At 42.2% G+C, this 19,680-nt stretch overlaps 1 protein-coding gene across 4 annotated transcripts in view; it reads left to right on the forward strand.

Moving 5' to 3' along the window:
- Rab11fip2 (RAB11 family interacting protein 2) overlaps positions 1 to 19,680 on the forward strand; it is a 68,793-nt gene that overhangs the window by 42,527 nt on the left and 6,586 nt on the right. For 3 of the 4 annotated variants that reach the window (XR_005875939.1, XR_005875940.1, XR_005875941.1), the window contains 3 exons: positions 3,787 to 3,920; positions 4,763 to 4,809; positions 16,686 to 16,771. Coding sequence is in view for 1 of the 4 variants with exons in the window: in XM_040742010.1 (XP_040597944.1) it covers positions 3,787 to 3,920; positions 4,763 to 4,769 (141 nt within the window). In the remaining 3 variants the exon portion in view is untranslated. The remainder of the gene's footprint in view (positions 1 to 3,786; positions 3,921 to 4,762; positions 4,810 to 16,685; positions 16,772 to 19,680) is intronic. The other variant, XM_040742010.1, reaches the window with a different exon arrangement.

The following is a 19,680-nucleotide window of genomic DNA, read 5'->3' on the forward strand; positions in this document are numbered from 1 at the left end:
GTGAGGGTTCATTGTGAATGTCCTGGGTCATCTTTGGGGACAAAGCACCATGTGTCTGTCCTTTGTGGTCTTGAAAATGCTGACCTGAGTACTATGACTCACTGTGGAATCGATTATGGACCTCAATGGTACTTTAGTCCTGTTGTAAGCAGTCACTATGAGTTTATGTCTTTCCTTTAAACTAAGAGAAAATCAAGCAAAATTAGTACCATGGGTGAGTTCTCAGAATAATCTTATGAAAAACTAATATCGCTCTTTCTCTCTTAATGTCTATGTGTGTATCCATATGTTCATATGTGAGTGGGTCAAGACCAGAGGTTGACATTAGGAGTCTTCCCCAATTCCCTTCCACCCTATATTTTGAGACATGGTCTCCCAGTGATCTTGGAGCTCACCGGTTCAGCTATACCAGTTTGCTGGCAGCCCTCAGAGATCTTCCTGTGTTTGCTGCCTCAGTGTTAGGTACAGTTACTGGTTTTTTTTTTAACTCTGACTCTTTTGTCTTTCTACTCTTTGGGGCCTGCCACCCAACTCCCAAATAAATCACCCAGGAGATTTTTTTCTTACTTAAAAATGCCCCCACCTTAGCTTAGCTTATTTCTAGCCAGATTTTCTTAATTGAAATTATCCCACCTCTCTTTTGCGTTTGGGCTTCTTTCTTCTTACTCCATTGCTGGGGCTGACCCCTGATGTCCTCCTCTCCTGCTTTTCTTTCTCCTTGGTCTTCTCCCAGATTTCCCTTCCTTTTTATTCTCTCTGCCTGCCAGCCATGCCTATCCTTTCTTCTGCCTAGCTGCTAGCTGTTCAGCTCTCTATTAGACCTATCAGGTGTTTTAGACAGGGAAAGTAACACAGCTTCACAAAGTTAAACAAGCGCAACATGAGAGAATGCCGCATGTCTTTGCATCATTAAACATATGTTCCACAGCATAAGCAAATGTAACGCATCTTAAAATAATATTCCACAACAGTTGGGATTATAGACACAGGTCATGTGCCCAGCTTTTTGAGATGGTGACTGGGGATTGAACTCATGCTTTTGTGACAAGCATGTTACCAACTGGAAATTGAAGTTTTCTCATTCGCGAGAGACACCTGGATTCACCCCTTCCAGCAGGAATAGTTCCAAGAAGCCCTGCCCCATCCACATGGGCTCTTTAGCTCAACTTGATGAGCTGTAACCTGTCAGGACAACCTCTTCCAGAATACAAACAGAATGGCATATGTGTGAGTCCAGTTTGGTCTCCACTAAACCACAAGAACTAGAGTTTCTATCACAGAATCACTTTTAGCACTGCCTTCCTGAATTCCTTTTTAAATATTTTAGATTATTTTATGTATGAGTGTTTTGCCCACATGTATGTAAACCACATGCATGCAGTGCCATGGAGGCTAGCAGGGGGCATAGGCTCTGGAACTGGAGTTATGGATGGCTGTGAGAACCATATGGATGCTGTGAACAGAATACAGGTTCTCTACAAGAGCAATAAATACTCTTAACCCCTGAGTCTTATCTCTGAACTGCTTTCAATCCCTGGAGGTAGAGAACAGCCTGGGCTCCATTAGGCCCTGGAGATCTACATAAGACCCCCAACTCAGAATGAACAAACAAGAAAAAAAGACGATGAAAGCAGAAAGAGGGCTTCTTTGCTGTCAGGTGGCATCCAGAACTTGGATCCTCTGCCCAAGGCATGCAATACTCTGTGCCAGGTTCTTTGCAGAGACATATGCCGATACCCTCTTGTTGGGAGGACCATGGTGAAGGGTCCTGTCCCTCCAGGGATCTCAGATGAATGGAATTCAGGACAGGACTTTCTTCTGCAATTATCTTTATGTATTGTGCAGCAACATTCTACAATTTATTTTCGTTACCAGATTGTTTCCCTTGCCTTGAATCTTAGCATCAAATTCAATGACTAATATGTGTCTGGGTGGCTATTAAGTATCTGCTTATAACAAAATAATTTGTGAGTTGAAACCAAGACATGGGTATAAATTTTAAAAACAAATAAACAAGATTCATGCATTCATAGACAAGCTGTGGAGTCTTGAAGTGCAGCTTCCCTCTGAAAAAGTCAGTATCTCCTAGGTAATTTATTTTTACCAGAAATATTTAATTTCAATATATCAAGAGAAAATTTTCAAATTTCAAACAAAACCAGAGTAAGGTGAATCCCATCTTCAAGAAAGTCTGTGAGGGGAGGCAAACAATAAATTATTAATAAAGTGTTCCAAATTAAAAACAGGCCGCAGAGACACACACATAAATGCATTGTGCAGATATCTCTGGATTTTGGATTTGAAGAGGTAATAGTTTTGGTGGATAGCTGAGAATTGAATATAAACTACTTAGTAAGTGAAATGAAGGGCCTAGGCCCTGCACTGGATGAAATGACAGTAACTGGAGATCTACTGTGGAGGACCTCACCCTCCCTGGGGATCAGAGTGGAGATTGGGTGGGGGACTGGGGGACCTGGTGGTGAGGGTGGGGGAGGAGGGGAGGGAGAGGGAGCTGGGATTGACATGTGAAAAAAACTTGTTTCTAACTTAAATTTAAAAAATATTAAAAAATTATAAAAAGAATGTCATTTCTACCATACTGTCATTTTAAAAAGTCATCTAGGATGTTCCTAGTTCAAGGTGAAGAGACAAACAGATAATTCTCAGGGAGTAACAGCATAAATGCACATGAAAGGGAGAATCATGAAGTGGACATGGGTTTTGCTATATTTTTAATAAAGTATTTATTTTCAAAAAGAAAAAAAATTCCCTAGGTATGTTCATATTTATGTAATGCAGTGACATTGTTCTTAGAAACAGGATGTATCATAGTATTCATCAGTGAAAATTGTTATGATGTGTGCAATTGATATTCAAATGGATCTAAAAACTAATTCGGAGCTCAAACAAAAAAGCAAAATGCCCTCCCTTTGCAATCATGGTAAAGAGAATTCATGAGGACAGAGGGTGTTTTTGTTCTAATTCTTCTGTAAGTTTAACATTTGCAAAATAAAGAAAGGAGAAAAGAGAAAATCTAATTTGGTCTTCACAGAGTCTTAAGGGTATCCAATGGATGCTTAAGGCAAACAAGATATAAAACACTGGTTCCCAATCTGTTGGTTGTGACCCCTTGGGGTCAAACAACCCTTTCACGGGGGCCACATTATCAGATACCCTACATATCAGATGTGTATGATTCATAACAGTGGCAAAATTACAGTTCCGCAGTAGCAATGAAAATAATTTTATGGTTGGGGGTCATCACAACATGAGGAACCGTATTAACGGGTCTCAGCATTAGGAAGGTTGAGAACCACTAATATCAAAGAAGAGAAAAACTCATTATGCTGGGCACCAGTCCCTTCTACTATCCCTCCTGACTTGGCATTTACTCCCATATTCTATCCAGCCAACAGGTTCATCTCTTCAGTGTTTCCTAGGCCTTGAGACTCCTGTCAGCGCCCACAGATCCTTCCCTCCCTCTCAGCTTCCATTTTTACCCTTCATCTGCCATAACCCCCTCTCTGCCTCCCCACACTGCTTCTTCATAAGTTCCCCCAGGGATTCCTTCCATCAGGGGCCCCAGATGACTTGTTTTGCTCGAACTTTGACCCTGGCCTCCAACTTTCACTCCACAGGTGTCTCTGCTCTCAGGTCTCAAGGTTCCCTCCCCCACCTAATTAAACCTAAGTGGTGCCACCTGGCCTTTTCCTTCCTTCTCCGTTCTCTTGGTCTCCTGTCATGGGTTTCTTGTCACTGTCTCTGCCTGCCCTCCTTTCTCTTAAGGTGCCCGTGGGTCCCCAGGTGTCCAGGATTCAGCTGTCACTGCAGTGGCTGATGGCCCTTGAAGCAAGCCGGAGGACCTCTCTGAGAAGGCCCCTGCTCCTGCAGGCGCTGGCTCTTCACAGATGCCCTGACAGGTAAGTGGATCCTCTCTGTCCCTCTCTGTTTAGGCTACTATCTTGCACAGCCTGAATGCCAAGGGGGGGGGTGCTCTTCCCACCCCATTCATTCCCAAGCTTTCTTTGACTCTTTGTAGTCTGACTTGGTTGATGTGGAAGCCAACTCCCGCCATTCTTCCATAACCCCAGGACCCGCCCAACAACCCACACAGATTGTCACTATGGGTCATGTGAGTTTTGTTCTCTGTTCAATCAAGTAGGAAAGAAAAGACTCAGGGGTCGTCTCTTGCCCAGCTTTCCCAGATAGAAACTCTGACCTGCCCAGTGAAACTGAATAGGAGACTAGTGACTCTGACCTCAAATATATTAGGAAGAAAGAGCTATCTGGCATAGGAAGTGTCCCAACACTCTAATTTTGTTCTGCAACATGGTAAAAAGTTGTCCCTTGATGTCTCGAGAAAACCAACGCCAGGGATTCCCCCCGTGTATCAGAATGTGCGGATACGTCTGTCCCTGGTATCCAAGCACTGGAGAAGTTTGCATACACAATCTCCAGACTTTGCTCATTGAAATCACCTCAGGGCACTTGTCATTGCCAGCTGTAACTGTTTCATGTATGGTTGCTTTCCTACGGTGTATAGGGGATAATGGCAAGAAAAAGACATCTAGACATGTCCAGTACAGACACAGAAACTTTTCAGTCCAAAGTTAGTTGAATTCATGGATCAGAGAAGTGGCGAAGGGGATGAACTGTCTCTACAGCTGATTACAGAGCATGACCCTTCCTCCAGTCAGGTCACTAGGACACATCCCCACTATCCTCCTCCTCTTAATCCCGAGTGTTCTCTGTACTTTTACAGGGTTTGAGAAGCAGAGATGAGATGAACAAAGTTGGAGAACGGCATATGTAAGTTTGATTCAACTACTAAGCTTATTTGCATCTATTTCCTCATTTGATAGAAAGAGGAAGTGTTGGGGGCTGTAAGAGTTGATGCTCTAAAGTTTCTCACGGCCCTAAAGCACGACAATTACAAAGTGCAGTGGTCTAGGGTTTCATAGTGTCCACCTGCATTGAAAAAAAAATACCCTTTGGGGCTGGAGATGTAGCTTACTTGGCGGAGTATTTTTGCATTCGATGCAAGAAGTTCTAGGCTCAGCCCCCAGCATTGCATGTACCCAGTGTGGTGGTGAGTCAAGAGGATCAGAAGTTGGAGCTCATTCTCAACTACATAATTAGATAGAAACCATCAGGATCACGATACCCTGCCTCAAAATAAATCAAAACCACCAACATTAAAAACAGGTGTTTCCATGTTTTGCAATTCTAGCAGCGTGGTTTTGAGCTGGGGAAAGCTGAGCTGAACCCAAGACTCCACTAGTGTCAAAAGAACTGGGTGAAAAAAATCAAAGGGCAGTAGCTGGCAGGACACCTGCAGAGCAGCGGCACCCAGAATCACCCCCCCATCACCTCTCTCCGGTGCCAACACCCCAGGACACCCTGCCCGCTGTCTGCTTTCTACAATGCAGAGCCACGTTGGGTTTCGTCACCTCTGCTAAGTGTTTGATGATGATACCTTTGATGTGAGTCTGGATCACCAAATCAAAGTGATGGTTTGTTTAATGTTTGTCACACATCCGGGTGAGCCTGAAGCCAACACAGAAGAGGAGGCACATTGAGAGAGGGATTTCTCTCTCTGGCCAATTAAGGTCATTCAAGGAATTTCCCAATTTAAATAGTTGCCCAAGCAGAGAATGACTGAGTCTCCCCAGCAACAGTTTGCTAAGAAGGCACATCAGATCATTGTGAATGGAATGGAAACGCACACATTAAAAAAAGTACAAGCCAGCAATTACTTGAACAATAACAGTTTACACAGAAGGCACACTTGAGACCTGGCGCTACTTGCTAATGTTAGTTAGAAGTGTATTTGCCCTTACTTTTTTACTATGGTTACCACACCAAGAGTAAATTTGAGAATTATAACCCCAATGAGGCACAAATACAATAGTAAGGCATGATTTTGAAACCACATCATTCTCTGACATTTTTAATTCCATGGCTGTTTATTTCCATAGGAGGGCATCGGTTTCCTCTCCATTTTCCAGGAGAGAAAGCCCTGGGTACAGTCCATCTCTGCCCATCCTCAGGAGTTATGGCTCACTGGATTGGCAGGATGGGAACCTTACATCTGAAGCACTTGGTCCCCCTTAGGGGGAGTATCTCTGCATTCTGGGATGTTTTTGGTGACAGTGTCAGTACAGTGGGTAAGCTCTGCTTGTGGAAGGGCTTTGTTAGTTGGATAGACCTTTAGATGACTGGGGGCCTGTACAGTTCCATCTAACTTAGGGTGAAGGCTGGAGAAGCCTACTTCCAATGCATGAAGCGTCAATACCCACTCATTTAATCCTTATCTTTAATAAAATAGATATTTTGCTTCAACCCAGGTGATCCTACATGCCTCCCAGGCTAGGATGAATGAGATGCTCTCAAATGTGGCTACAAAAGTTTCATAATAATAAGTAATCAGTATTGAATTCCAGGAAGCCCTGCTCATTCCATTCCTTTAAAAGGATACCATCTGTGGAAAAGGGCGCCACTGGGTCTCTGTCCTGGAAACATGCATTGCAGTCAACAGCAATTAATGTTATTAATTTTAAATGTGCACAGGATTCTTCAATGTCTTTAGTATTATTATGCATAACAAATATCACTACCTCTCTGTTATGAGTTTGGGGAAAGCTGTTTTAGTCCACTTTGTATTTCTGTCAGGCAGTGGGCTTTACCAGCTCACACAGAACAAATTTGATTGTGTCTGTATTTAAGCGTTCTTAAAAAGGGAAACAGGAGGGTTAGCTTCAATAAAAACAGGAGCAGCATTCTGAATGTGTTTAAACAAGTTTTCCCCACCAAAAGAAAATAGACCTATAGCATATCATTTTCAACTACACTGAGAGAAAAAAAAAGCCAAAGGTTCCCCTAAAGAATTTGGACCACGCTCAAGGCAAGTTCCAGCTGGATCCTATTATGGAGCTCAATCTTTTCTCACCAATGAGTCGGAAGACCATTTGCATCTATGAGGCTTCTCAGTAAATTCATTCAGTCAAAAGCAGTTCCCCATGCTTTGGCAACTATTAGATTACACATAATATACTTGTAATGTCAGCAGGGAAAAGAGGATGACACCCACTCAGGCCATCCTTCAGAGTGGCAGATATGCCCTCCCAGCCCCAGGCATGTCTTTGTGCAGATTGATGGGAGTTACTTTAGTGCACTCATGCTGACAAATTTACTTATCATTCATGATAATCACTCCTGCTGCTTCAGGGAGAAAATTTTTTTAAGTACCTAAGTATTGGAGGATTAATTATGGTGTGCTGAAAGGAAGAAATAACTTTTAGGGTGACAGGGGCAGTGTTTGTCAAGACTCTGGTCCAGATCTTATTTATCCTCTTACTAAATTAGAGTAACTTGCCTGTGTCCTTGGTATTCTTTGTCTCAAGCTGGAGTGGTGGTGTTTTCATTTAAAAAAATTGGTTAGAGAGATGTCTCAGTGGGTAGAGCGCTTGAGTTCAGTTCCCTAACACCCATGCAGAAAGCCATGCATGGCTGTGGGTATCTCCAACCCCAGCATTGAGGAGACAGAGGCAGGAACGTCTCTTATACCTGATGTCTAGTCAGCCTAACCAAAGTGGCAAGTTGCAGACCCAGTGAAGAGATGTGCAGAGGAATTGAGGAAGAGATATCGAGGCAGCCTGTGACTTCCACAGACCCACGTTCACGTGATCACGTACACATGCTTAAACCACACACATGCAGGAAAGAAAACCTGGAAGACTTGACTCTGCAAACTATGCTCTACATTTCTCTTTATATGGCTTTTGTTTCTGCACTTGACAAAATACCTTGCTAAAAACCATATCATCTATCCCCACTCAGGATCTGTATTCTAATGCTTAGAATGGCCAGTTGAATAAATAAAGGACTACAATGAAAAGAAAGGCAAACCCCTCCGTCCTTCCTTCCTCACCAATCTGTAGGTGGAAGCCAGAAGATTCAGTGGTGTGATCTTCCAAGCACCACTGGGAAGGAGCAGACATTGATTCTGCCTTTTCATGTAACAAGTCATTTATGCAGTGAGGAGATACTCGAAGTGCTTTGAAGATCTGAGGATGAACACAGCACATTCTTAAAATCTGGGGTTCCCAAGAAAATGATTGTGATAATCCAGGAGGTGTTAGGTTTGTAGAGTAAAAGCCAGGAGATGCCCAGTGTTGGTGGGGTTTAGGAGCAAAGGCACATTCTTGAGCACTGGGAACCTGGGCACACTGAATGCACTGTGATCAGCATAGCGAAATACCTTAGGGCTTGGCAACTGTGCCTTTCAAGATGTTTCCATAGGGATTCTCTGACAGTTTCCAAGAAGACTGTTACAGCGGAGTTCACTGCAACAGGGGTTTTCACGAGGGTGGGTGAAATGCTAAGTGCATGTATCATAAATGCTTTGTCCCACTTGAGAGTCACAGGACAGATAGACATACAGTTAGATGGACTGGTGAGAAGACATAAGTGTGACTCTTTCCCAGCATGGAACAGAGTAGCATCTATACGACAGCAATGCATATGTACATAAACAACAACATTGAACGAAACTCTGTATTTTCCTAGAACACACACACATTTAAAGATTAGCCATACAAGCCGTAGTGGTTGCATAGATTAGGAGTGAGCAAGGGTGGGCAAAAGTGAGGATATGAGAGGGTGGATAAACATGAGTTTGAGACCATGAAAAGAAGCCTTGCATGGAACAATAACAGTGTGTCAAGAACCAGACAGAGAAAATCCAAATCTCTATATTCAAATGTAACCCTTCCCTAAGTTTCTCTCTGTCTCTGTGTCTGTCTGTCTGTCTGTCTGTCTCTCTCTCTCACATACACACACACACACACACACACACACACACACACACACACACACACAAGTTTTCAAATCTTTTCCCCCTGGATTCTTACGAGGGGATCAGAGAGATTCATACTATCTGGTGAAAACTCATAATAAACACACTCAAGATGAGATGGCTCCCCAGAGTTTCTGTTCAGCAGGTCAGGTGAATACTCAGGCACCTTCCAAATAAATGGAATAGATGAAATGGATTTCCTCCACTTACTCCATCATCCCCACTCCTCATCCCTAGCTTTGCCTTTGTCAGAGTCCTGTCTGATCTTCATCATAATTGGTTGGCAGGTGGACAGCCCCTCAAAACAGGTGTGGATTACACTGATTTGGCCCCACACCTTCTTATGGAACACGCTCATGTTCAAAGTCACTTCTAGATGCTCATCAGACAACACTATGGTACTGTTGACTTTTTTAGGAAAGCAAAGAACCATTGAGGAAAGGAGACTTAAAGGTGTCAAATCCCCAGGGACAGTAGGAAGATGGGACAGCATTGCCCTATACAAGAAACAATCCAGAAGACTTCGGGAGAACTCTTTCCGAGAGATGAGTGGGCATGAATAGACAATGCCTATATTCCTCACAGCTTTCAGCAAATGATCTCAGTATCCCCAAAACAACTCCCACCTACCAGTAAGTGCTAAGAATAGCATTTCCAAAATGCATCTCAGAAGATTTGGCACAAAGACTGTAGCCTCCTTGCCTCTATGAGGTAATGTTTGTCCTGCCTTAAAAGCCACCATAAATTTCAGCATCTCTCTCTCTGTCTCTCTGTCTCTCTGTCTCTCTGTCTCTCTGTCTCTCTATCTTTCTTCCTCCCTTCTTCCCTCCATCCCTCTTTGCCCTCTGTGTATGTGTGTGTCAGAGAGACAGAGACAAAGAGACACAGAGACAGAGAATGTGGTATGGAGGTCACAAGGCCACTTGTAGGAAATAATTGTCTCTTTTGACACTCTGGGTCCTGTGGACCAAGCTTGGGTCCTCGGGCTAGGCAGCACTGCCTTTACCTGCTGAGTCATCTCACTGACCCATTCTTTACTGGTACCATGAGAAATCGATGGCATTGGCCATCTGTGCTAATCATCCTCCTGCCATGCGCAAAGCAAACCAGGTCCTGGAAAATGAAAGGCCCTCGGGTATCATCACTCTTTAAATGTCCTTACTGACATCCTGACAAACGCATTTGTGAGGACATCAGGTAACTTCCATTCTCCCTTTTTGTTTTCTTACTGACCTGAGCTTTTCCCAGGCATTTCTGTAATCTGTTCTGACTGGCGTTTGAAGCCTCCACTAGATCCCTCTGTCTCTCCTTTACTGACATGAGTCTTCTCTGTGCTCTGAACTGCTGACCTGAACTTCCCTTTATGGGGTATCCACGCATCTCTTCTTCCCCCTATTTTCTTTCCCACTGGTTCTCTTGCTGGGAAAGGTGTCAAAGTATCATTAATGCTGCTCAACACCTAGTCTCCTCAATGTACCATCTGCTGAATTCAGCCACATTAATGTCTAATTACAGAGATAAATGGATTATGATTATACATGTAACTGCTTTGGTCTTGTGAAATATCTTTCCAGTAAGGTGAAAACATGCCACATTACCTAGGAACGAATTGGGACAGGGAAAAGGGACGCTATCTCTTCAGCTAAAGTCGTACTGTTCATTCATTCATTCATTCATTCACTGAATATTGAACTCCTAGTATATACTAAGTATGTAAGTGTATATGAATGTATATAATAATACTAAGTATATACGTATATAATATACTAGCGTTTACTTCTCATTGTGTGCTGATTATTGAACACATGTTGATTACTAAAATATATCTAGACCTTGTCTTTGAGAATTTTGGAGTCTAGGTAATAACACAGACTGTAGACAAGCAAGCATAACCACATGTGTGTATGTATATGTGTGTGTGTGTGTGTGTACCATTACACACATGTGGTCATCAGAAGACAACTTTGTGGAATCAGTTCTCTCTTTCCACCTTTACATGGTTCCAGGGATAGAAGGAGGCTTGTCAGGTTTGCTCTGGCAACAAGCATCTTTAGCAGCTGAACCATCTCACCAGCCCTGGAAGTCTTTCAAGCATTATTTGTTCTTAAACTTATGAAACTGTAGATATCTATTACATAACATATATGTATACACATACATATATATGTATACATATATATATATATATCACATAATATACTGAACTACTTCAGTTATGGGAACCATAAATCCCTTTATTGTTTAAGCCACCTTTAGTCAGTTGTTTTATTTGTTTTCCTTCCTCTATTTGGCTTCTTCTAGATCTAGAGATCTAATATTTCCTGAGAGCAAATCCATCTCGTCCTAGACAGCCTCATAAACTCTGGCGTCTTTTTCGAGAGCAAATCCGTACGTCATATTCAAACGTGGGTGGCACACAGTGACCTCTCGTCAGTGTCCGCCACTATTTCAGGGCAGCTGTAGTTAATAGGCAGAGAAAATGGAAGCTGGAATAATGGAACATTAGTGAATTTGATGTGTCTAAGATCAGAGCTATGGGAATTGCTTGTATGAGTTGGATGTTCAGTAGCATTTAGATATTGCCTTAGAGTTTCTATGGCTGTGAAGGGATGCCTTGACCACAGCATCTCTTATAAAGGAAAACATTTCATTGGGGCTAGCTCACAGTTGAGAGCTTTAGCTCATTATTATCATGGCAGGAAGCATGTCGGTGCGCTGGCAGACATGGTGCTGGAGAAACAGCCGAGAGTTCTACATCCTTTTTTTTTAAGTTCTCTAATGTATTACATCCTGACCATGGTTTCCCCCTCCTTCCCCTTCCCCCAGTGTCCCCCTACCTCCCGTCTCTCCCAGATCCACCTCCCTTGAGAAAAGAGCAGGCCTCCCAGGGACATCAACCAAACATGGAATAACAATAAGACCGGTGCACACCATCACATTCAAGGCTGGAAGACGCAACACAGCAGGCAGAAAAGGGTCCCACAAGTAGGCAAAAGAGTCAAAGATAGCCCATGCTCCCACTGTTAAGACTCCCACAGGAACACCAAACTCCTCTGCCATCACATGTGTGTAGAGGACCTAGGTCAGAGCCCTACAGGATCCCTGATCTCTGTGAGCTCCCAAGAGTCCTGGTCAGTTTATTCTGTGAGCCGTGTTCTTGTGGTGTCCCTGACTCCTCCGGTTTTTCTGACACTCCCTCCTCCATGGGACTCCATGAGCTCCGCCTGCTTGACTATGTGACTGCATCTACTCCCATCAGCTGCTGGATAAAGTCTCTCTGTTCTCTTTGATGACAGTTCTGCTAGGCTCCTGTCGAAGGTTTGGGGGCTGGGTTGATGTTCCAAACCCTCCGCTTGGGACCTTGCCTGGTTACAGAAGATGGCTGGTTCAGGCTCTGTCTTTGATCCATGGAGTTTCCACTATATTAGGTTTCCACCTCACCCTGGAAATGTGCCCCCCATTCCAGTTATTTCTCACAGTATTTTCTCCCCCCCCCAACCTGATCCCTGCTGTTCCTACCCCCACCCACTCCCAGTCTACCCTTGACATCTATTCTGTTTGCCCTTCTCAGGGAAATCCTTGCATACTCGATTAAGCCCTCCTTGTTACTTAGCCTCTCTGGGTCTGTGGACTGTAGCATGATCATCTTTTGCTTTGCAGTTAAATATCTACTTATAAGTGAGTGCATAGTATTTTTGTCTTTCTGTCTCTGGATTACCTCATTCAGGATGATTTTATTTTCTAGTTCCATCTGTTTACTCAAAAATATCCTGATGTCATTTTTTAAAATATCTGAGTAATACTCCATGGTATAAATTTCCACATTTTTTATCCATTCTTCAGTATAAGAACATCTAGGTTGTTTCAAGTTTCTGGCTTTATGAGTTAACCTGTTATGAACATTTCTTTAAGTGCTTTCTCAGCCATTTGAGATTCCTCAAGTATGTCCCTCTCTCAATATCTATTCAAAATAGTACTTACAGTTCTAGCTAGAACAATAAGACAACTGAAGGAGAACAAGGGGATACAAATTGGCAAGGAAGAAATCAAAGTATTACTATTTGCTGATGATATGATAGTATACATAAGCAAGCCCCAAAATTCTACCAGGGAGCTCTTACAGCTGATAAATATCTTCATGAAGTGACCGAATACAAGATTACCAACAACAAAAACAAATAGTAGCTTTCCTATATACAAATAACAAATGCACTGAGAAAGAAATCAGAGAAACAACACCCTTTACAATAGCCAAAAATAATATAAAACATCTTGGGATAACTCTAACCAAGAAAATGAAAGACCTATATGATAAAAACTTCAAGACTTTAAAGAAGATATCAGAAGATGGGAAGATCTCCCATACACACGGATCAGTAGGATTAACATAGTAAAAATGGCCACCCTACAGATTCAGCTCAGCCCCCATCAAAATTCCAACACATCTTTACAAATTTTGAAAGAACAACACTCAACTTCATATGTTAAAAAAAACAGAATAGCTAAAACAATCTTATACAATAAAAATATGGAGGTATCACAAGTCCTGATTTCAAACTACTACTCAGCTGTGGTAACAAAAACCACATGGTATTGGCATAAAAAAAAACTAGACACATTTATGTGAAATGGAATCGAACTGAATAAAAGACCCAACATAAATCCACACACCTATGGACAACCGAGTTTTGATAAAGAAGCCAGAAATATACAATGGGAAAAAAGAAAGCATCTTCAAAGCTGATGTTGGAATAATTGGATGTTATCATGTAGAAGAATGCAAATAGATCCATACCTATCACTCTGCACAAAACTCAAGTACAGGAGGACCAAAGACCTAAACATAAAACCAGACACACTGAATATGATAGAAGAGAAAGTGTGGAATGGCCTTGAATGCATTGGCACAGGAAGCAACATCCTGAACAGAACACCAATAGCACAGGCACTAAGCTCAACAATTAATAAATGGGACCTCATGAAACTGAAAAGCTTCTGTAAGGCAAAGGACACTGTCAATAGGATAAAACAGCAGCCTAAAGAATGGGAAAAGGTATTTACTTCTACATCTCACAGAGGGCTAATATCCAAAATATATAAAGACCTCTAGAAACTGGACATCGACAAACCAAATAATCCAATTAAAAAGTGGGGCACAGATGTAAACAGAGTTTTCAGCAGGCTGTAGGAAGAGAGCTAGCTTCAACTTCTGAAACCCATAGTGACACACTCCCTCTAAGAAGGCCACACCTCCTACTAGTGCCACTTCCTATGGACCAAGCATTCAAACACATGAGTCTATGGGTGCCATTCTTTCTAAATTATTTTATTCTTTTTGTGCAGTTGCTTGTGGAGGCCTAGAGAGGCATGCATATCCCTTGGAGCTGGAGCTGGAGCTATAGGCAGTTTGTCGATGTCTAGTTTCTAGAGTTCTTTATATATTTTGGATATTAGCCCTCTGTGAGATGTAGAAGTAAATACCTTTTCCCATTCTTTTGGCTGCCGGAACTCTGGTCCTCTACAAGATCCAAAAGGACTCTTAAACAAGGAGCCATTTCTCCAGCTCCCTCATTTAGATATCTTTAAGTTTTCAGGCTGGAGAGCTCTCTGTCCTAGGAGATGGGTTCTGTGTCCATCAGGATCAACAAGGTTGACTATCCCCTAAATCTCAGTAGCCTGGAATAACAAAGACTTTCTCATGCTGCATGTTTACCGCAGCTTGCCTGGGCTGGGAGGCAGGGTTCTTCTCTGAGATGCCCCTAGTGCCTGAAGGAATAGAACTAATGCTCTTTGGAATCTTGTTGGTATTGAGAAAGAGATCTCTGAGGAGAACCTAGTTAAATCGTCCACTGAGAAGTGGCAAATTATCTCTGATCATAAACTACTGACTACTACTAGTGAATCAGCTCTATATCAAAGGAAGGGGATCAGAAAACACAACTTTACCATGTGTCTGAAAGGAGAGAGCTAGAAACATTTGATGAAGACTTTGTTTTGATTGGCTCATAATCCATGAACATCAATAGATTCAGTTAGGTTGCAGCCCAATAATAGAGACCTAAGAGGCCTTGTTAGATGACATGCATATCTCTGTTCTTACTCATCATTACACATACAACAATATAATCTTCCAAATTCTTGAAGCATGAGAATATGACATCATCTGGTCCTTTGCCCATCTGAAATTCTGCTATCATAGTTTTTTTTAATCACCACCCTTCTTTCTTCTAAATAGTTGAAAAATTATTCCTCTGAAGTGCAATTGTGTTAGCTTCACCAGTTGTCTATGAATGACTTCCCACACATTCCAAAATGAGGAATTGTGAAAGATTACACATTCTCACATAAAATTACTGGTGGCTGAGCATGATAAACAGTCACTGATGTTATGTGACCTGAATTTGGTATGAAACTCAGAAGGGCTTCAAAGAGTGGCATTGACACAACATAGACAGCAAACAATGCCAAAGTAAGAAAGGCAGAGATGCCACCAGCTTCCCATCAGAATGACTCTCAGGGCAGGGTCCCATTGTCGTCTTCACATGTGTTTGTCAAGGTAAAGACTGGGTCTCAGTTCAGGCAGAAGGACTCTCCCAAGAAGTAAGCAGATGGGGCATTCAGACACCTAATGGCTTCTTCCCAGTTATATTTACTGAGGTTGATGTGTCCATCTTAATTGTTCGCTATTTTTTTAGACAGGGTCTCCCTCTGAATCTGGTGTAGCTGGCTAATGAGTTGCTGGGATCACGCAGTCTCCACCTCCCCAGTGCTGCAATTACAAGCTCTCACCACTAGGGCTTGGTTCTCGACTTGGATGTTGGGGATCTATACACTTAGGTCCCTATGTTTTCAGTAGTCACTTTACTGACTGAATTATCTCCCCAATCCTCTTTTGCCATGTTTTAACAGCTACTTTTAATTAAGTCATTAACTTTCTTATTGATGAGTTTTAAGAGTGTTATATATAGTTGGGGGGCAAATATATCTTTATTTACAAGATCTTTGTAAACATTTCTGCTAATCTTATTTTTTTATTTATTCTTTGAGAAATTCAATGGATATATACAGTGAAATATGGCCATTTCCACCCCACATTTTCCTCTCTAATTCTTCCCAGATCCACCCAACTTTATGTCTTTGTTGTATTTTGGTTGTTGTTTTGATAGCGTGCTTTATTCTGCTTAGAGTGTCTTTTGTAAAACATTTTTTTCTTTTCTTTTTCTTTTTTTTTTTTTTTTTTTGGTTTTTCGAGACAGGGTTTCTCTGTATTCTTTTGGAGGCTATCGGTCCAGCCCAGCCTCGAACTCACAGTGATCCGCCTGCCTCTGCCTCCCGAGTGCTGGGATTAAAGGCGTGCACCACCACCACCACCCAGCGCATTTTTTTTTTTTAGTGAAATTAGGCGTATCAGTTATTTCTCTCACAGACATCCTAACCCTTTACTATGGTTTGTAAGTCATCCCCATAGCCATAACTATCTAATTTTTCCTCTTTTATCTTTAAGAATTTAATAGTTTTGTATTGCAAATTTTAGTTTATGGTACATTTTGAGTTAAGTTTTTATGAAAAGTCTAGGTCTCCATTAAGTATATTTATTTTTTTAAAACCATGTGGGTGTCTAGCTGTTCCAGCAGCTTGTCTAAGAGAGATGTGCATTGCCCTGTGCTCTAAGTAGACGTATTGTGCCCTTCTCTGAGATCCTAGACAAACTCTTCTCATGTAATAGACAATATTTGTAGCTGCACAAATTACAGTACACAGGATTGGGATGAAGTAAGCTAATTTTATTGAAAAGAAAAATCACTTACATGAGAAACTGTTATCCCAGGGTCGGCGCTCTGAGAATGCAGTATCAGCTCTCTCTGAGACCTGACTGGAACCCCCAGAGAGGGCGGGCGGCCAGCCTCTCCTCAGGTCTGTATCTCACCCCACGTATGCACCTGTGGCCACGCCCAAACGGGCATGGTCAGCGCTACAGGTACCTAGTAAGATCTCTCCCTACAAATATGGTCATTTGACAAATACCATTGAGTCTGCACCACTGTCTTTGCATGTTGGTCAAATACATTCAGAGCCCATTAAGCTCAGAACCACACCCTATGCCCCTACATCAACCTCATTGTCTGGATCAGTATACAAAACTTCAGTGATTCAATGTCAACACACAAACGTGAGACAGTTGAATTGCCACAACAGAGTATACCCAAAGTACCAGAATATAGGATCCTTCCACTGGGAAGCCTGATGTGGCTAATAATGACCTTTTGTGCCAATGCTCTCTTTAATGTCAGCTTAAATGGTCTCTGCCTGGAACTCATGTCTGCTACAACTCCACAAAGAAGAGTGAAGGAGGGCATTGTAGATATTAAACAGTCAAGTTCAGCTGCACTTAGGCCACTTGTTGAAGACTTTGTGGTTGAGCTTGAATCTCGTTTGGGAAGTGTTTTATTGGTGGAAGGCATGCTGATTGCCGTGTAGACTTGGCTCCTTTCAATGACAAACCTGGAGGAAAATTACCAGCTCATAATATTGAATTTTACCTACATAATTCCTCAACGATCTCTTTGAGCCCTGCCTGATGTTTTGCGTGTGTCTTAATTTCATGAAACCAGGGTTGGGGCTGAAGTAGGTGATGTTTCTGGAAGAAACAGACCACTTATTAGTCCCAGGTGGCACCAGAGCTTTTGATCCTAATACAACCATTTTAAAGCAATGCCCGGGACTTGTAAAATTGGTCATTTTATTAGAGAAATACATTAGACTTGAAGTCAGAAAATGCCCTCGCTGGGAGCTGCCACCTGATTGGCTGATAATGCAGTCAACGTTTGCAGTCACTTTCTAGCCAAATAATATTAAATTTTTAGAAATATCTCCGAGTAGGCATTTCAGGGAGGGAAGGTCATTCTTTCCACATGGTAAGATACATCCTAGCACATTTGGAAAACAAAAATTACTCAAACCATGGTTTACATGAAATTACATTGAAACAGCAATCTGCTAGTTCATAGATTACAAGTGAACACCTCCCACCCCTCAGGTCTTGCTATGAGAACTTGTCCACTGTCTCACTCTCCTGTTTGAGTCTTATGACAGGTCAGGGAGGATCAGAGTCATCAGGCCTGCCTTAGGTCATATGAAGACAAGGTTAATGAGCTGATGTGATCAGTCTATGGCTAGAGATAGAACTAGGCTTAGAGCTGGTGGCCCTGCTTCCCAATGCCCTTTACAGGTAATTTATTCTTGGCTTTTCCCATGACAATGATCCCAACCTCCAGAAGTCTCCAGAGAAGACTTCCCTGGTCCCACGGTTTCACTGGTTTGTGTAGCGATGGGACAAAGGCATTGAATGGGGATACGGGCAAGAAAGAGAGAAATGGATAATGAGATGTGTCCTTGCTTCTTTGCCAGCTGATGATGGCAAGACTTGGAGGCCACCACACAAACACAACCTGTCATCTGTTATTTTGCTTATTGAGAACCAGCCTTTTTAGTGGCCAAACCAACCCAGTCACCATCTTTTCCAGTGGAAATAGTTCTGTTAAGAGCCATCCTACTCTCTGAACGTACCTTTATGGAGCAGACCAGAGGGAAAAGTAATTGAATTTAATAAAAGCTGTAACCAATATAAAGCCACAGGGAAATCCATTTCACTTCAAAGCTGAGATGCATGGTTCCTAAATAGAATTAATTGCCTGGCTGTTTCTTCCATCAAATCTCAATCCAACAGCAAAGAGGTAAATTCTTTGGCATTTCTGATTTCATGGTCACATGAATTCTCCATTGATGGTGATGACTGGATTGGTAAAAGTCCTTTTCAGAAATGTCATTCTTCAGACTGATCAGTAACCACAGCTGGAAGGTCTTAGGGCATTGTGCCTAGGAGAGCTAGAACCTGGTATAGGCTATCTTAATGAGATTGTCAAAGTGAGACTTTTCAGGATGCTTTCTGCCCCGGAACCACCTCTACATCCCTCTTTTAAGACTTTATTCCTAAAGAAACAAAGAGGGAAAATTTCTCTTTTGGATCCCATGAAGAGACTCTTTGATGCCCTTCTTGGCTCATACTAAGATTAGTTAGATGCAGATTTAAAAATTATTTACCTTACTATCTGATTCCACACAGGGGACCCATCTAACATAGCAAGAAGGAGAAAAGACTAGGTCTGAATGTCAGGTCTTCCCCCAGACTGATATTCTGAAAGCCTAACTCCCAAGGTAACATATGGGAGGAATGGCTTTGGGGACATGATGAGAGGAGAACCTTCACAGATGGCATTACGGTCTCTGAAAGTGGTCTTATGAGATTCCTTGTTCCTCCACAATGTGGAGATCAGCAAGAAGGTGCCACTCATGAACCAGAAAGTGTACCCCTGCCAGACACTGTGCCCTTAAATTTGATCTTAAATTTCAGCCTCCATAATTGTAAGAAGCAAATTTCTTTGGTTTATAAGTCATCAAGTTTATGATATTTTGTTATACCTACCCAGACGGGACTGAGACACAAGACCTGACTTCTGGCCTGTATGTTAAACCACTCCTCACTGTGCCCTTTCTAGATGTATTGCTTAAGGAAACTCCTCTCCCCACAAAGAATGCTGTTTCGTTCTTTCCTTCTATAAGACTGCATGTGGAGAAGAGGCAGGAGAGAGAGAGACAGACAAACAAAAACATACACAGAGAGACAAACATACACAATACACACACAGAGACTGACAAACATACACACACACACACACAGATGGGGGGAGAGGGAGACGGAGAGAGAGAGAAACACACATATACACACAGAGAGACAAACATACACAATACACACACATATACAC

Source organism: Mesocricetus auratus, unplaced genomic scaffold (genome assembly GCF_017639785.1).
Source record: "Mesocricetus auratus isolate SY011 unplaced genomic scaffold, BCM_Maur_2.0 Super-Scaffold_4256, whole genome shotgun sequence".
Lineage (NCBI taxonomy): Eukaryota > Metazoa > Chordata > Mammalia > Rodentia > Cricetidae > Mesocricetus > Mesocricetus auratus.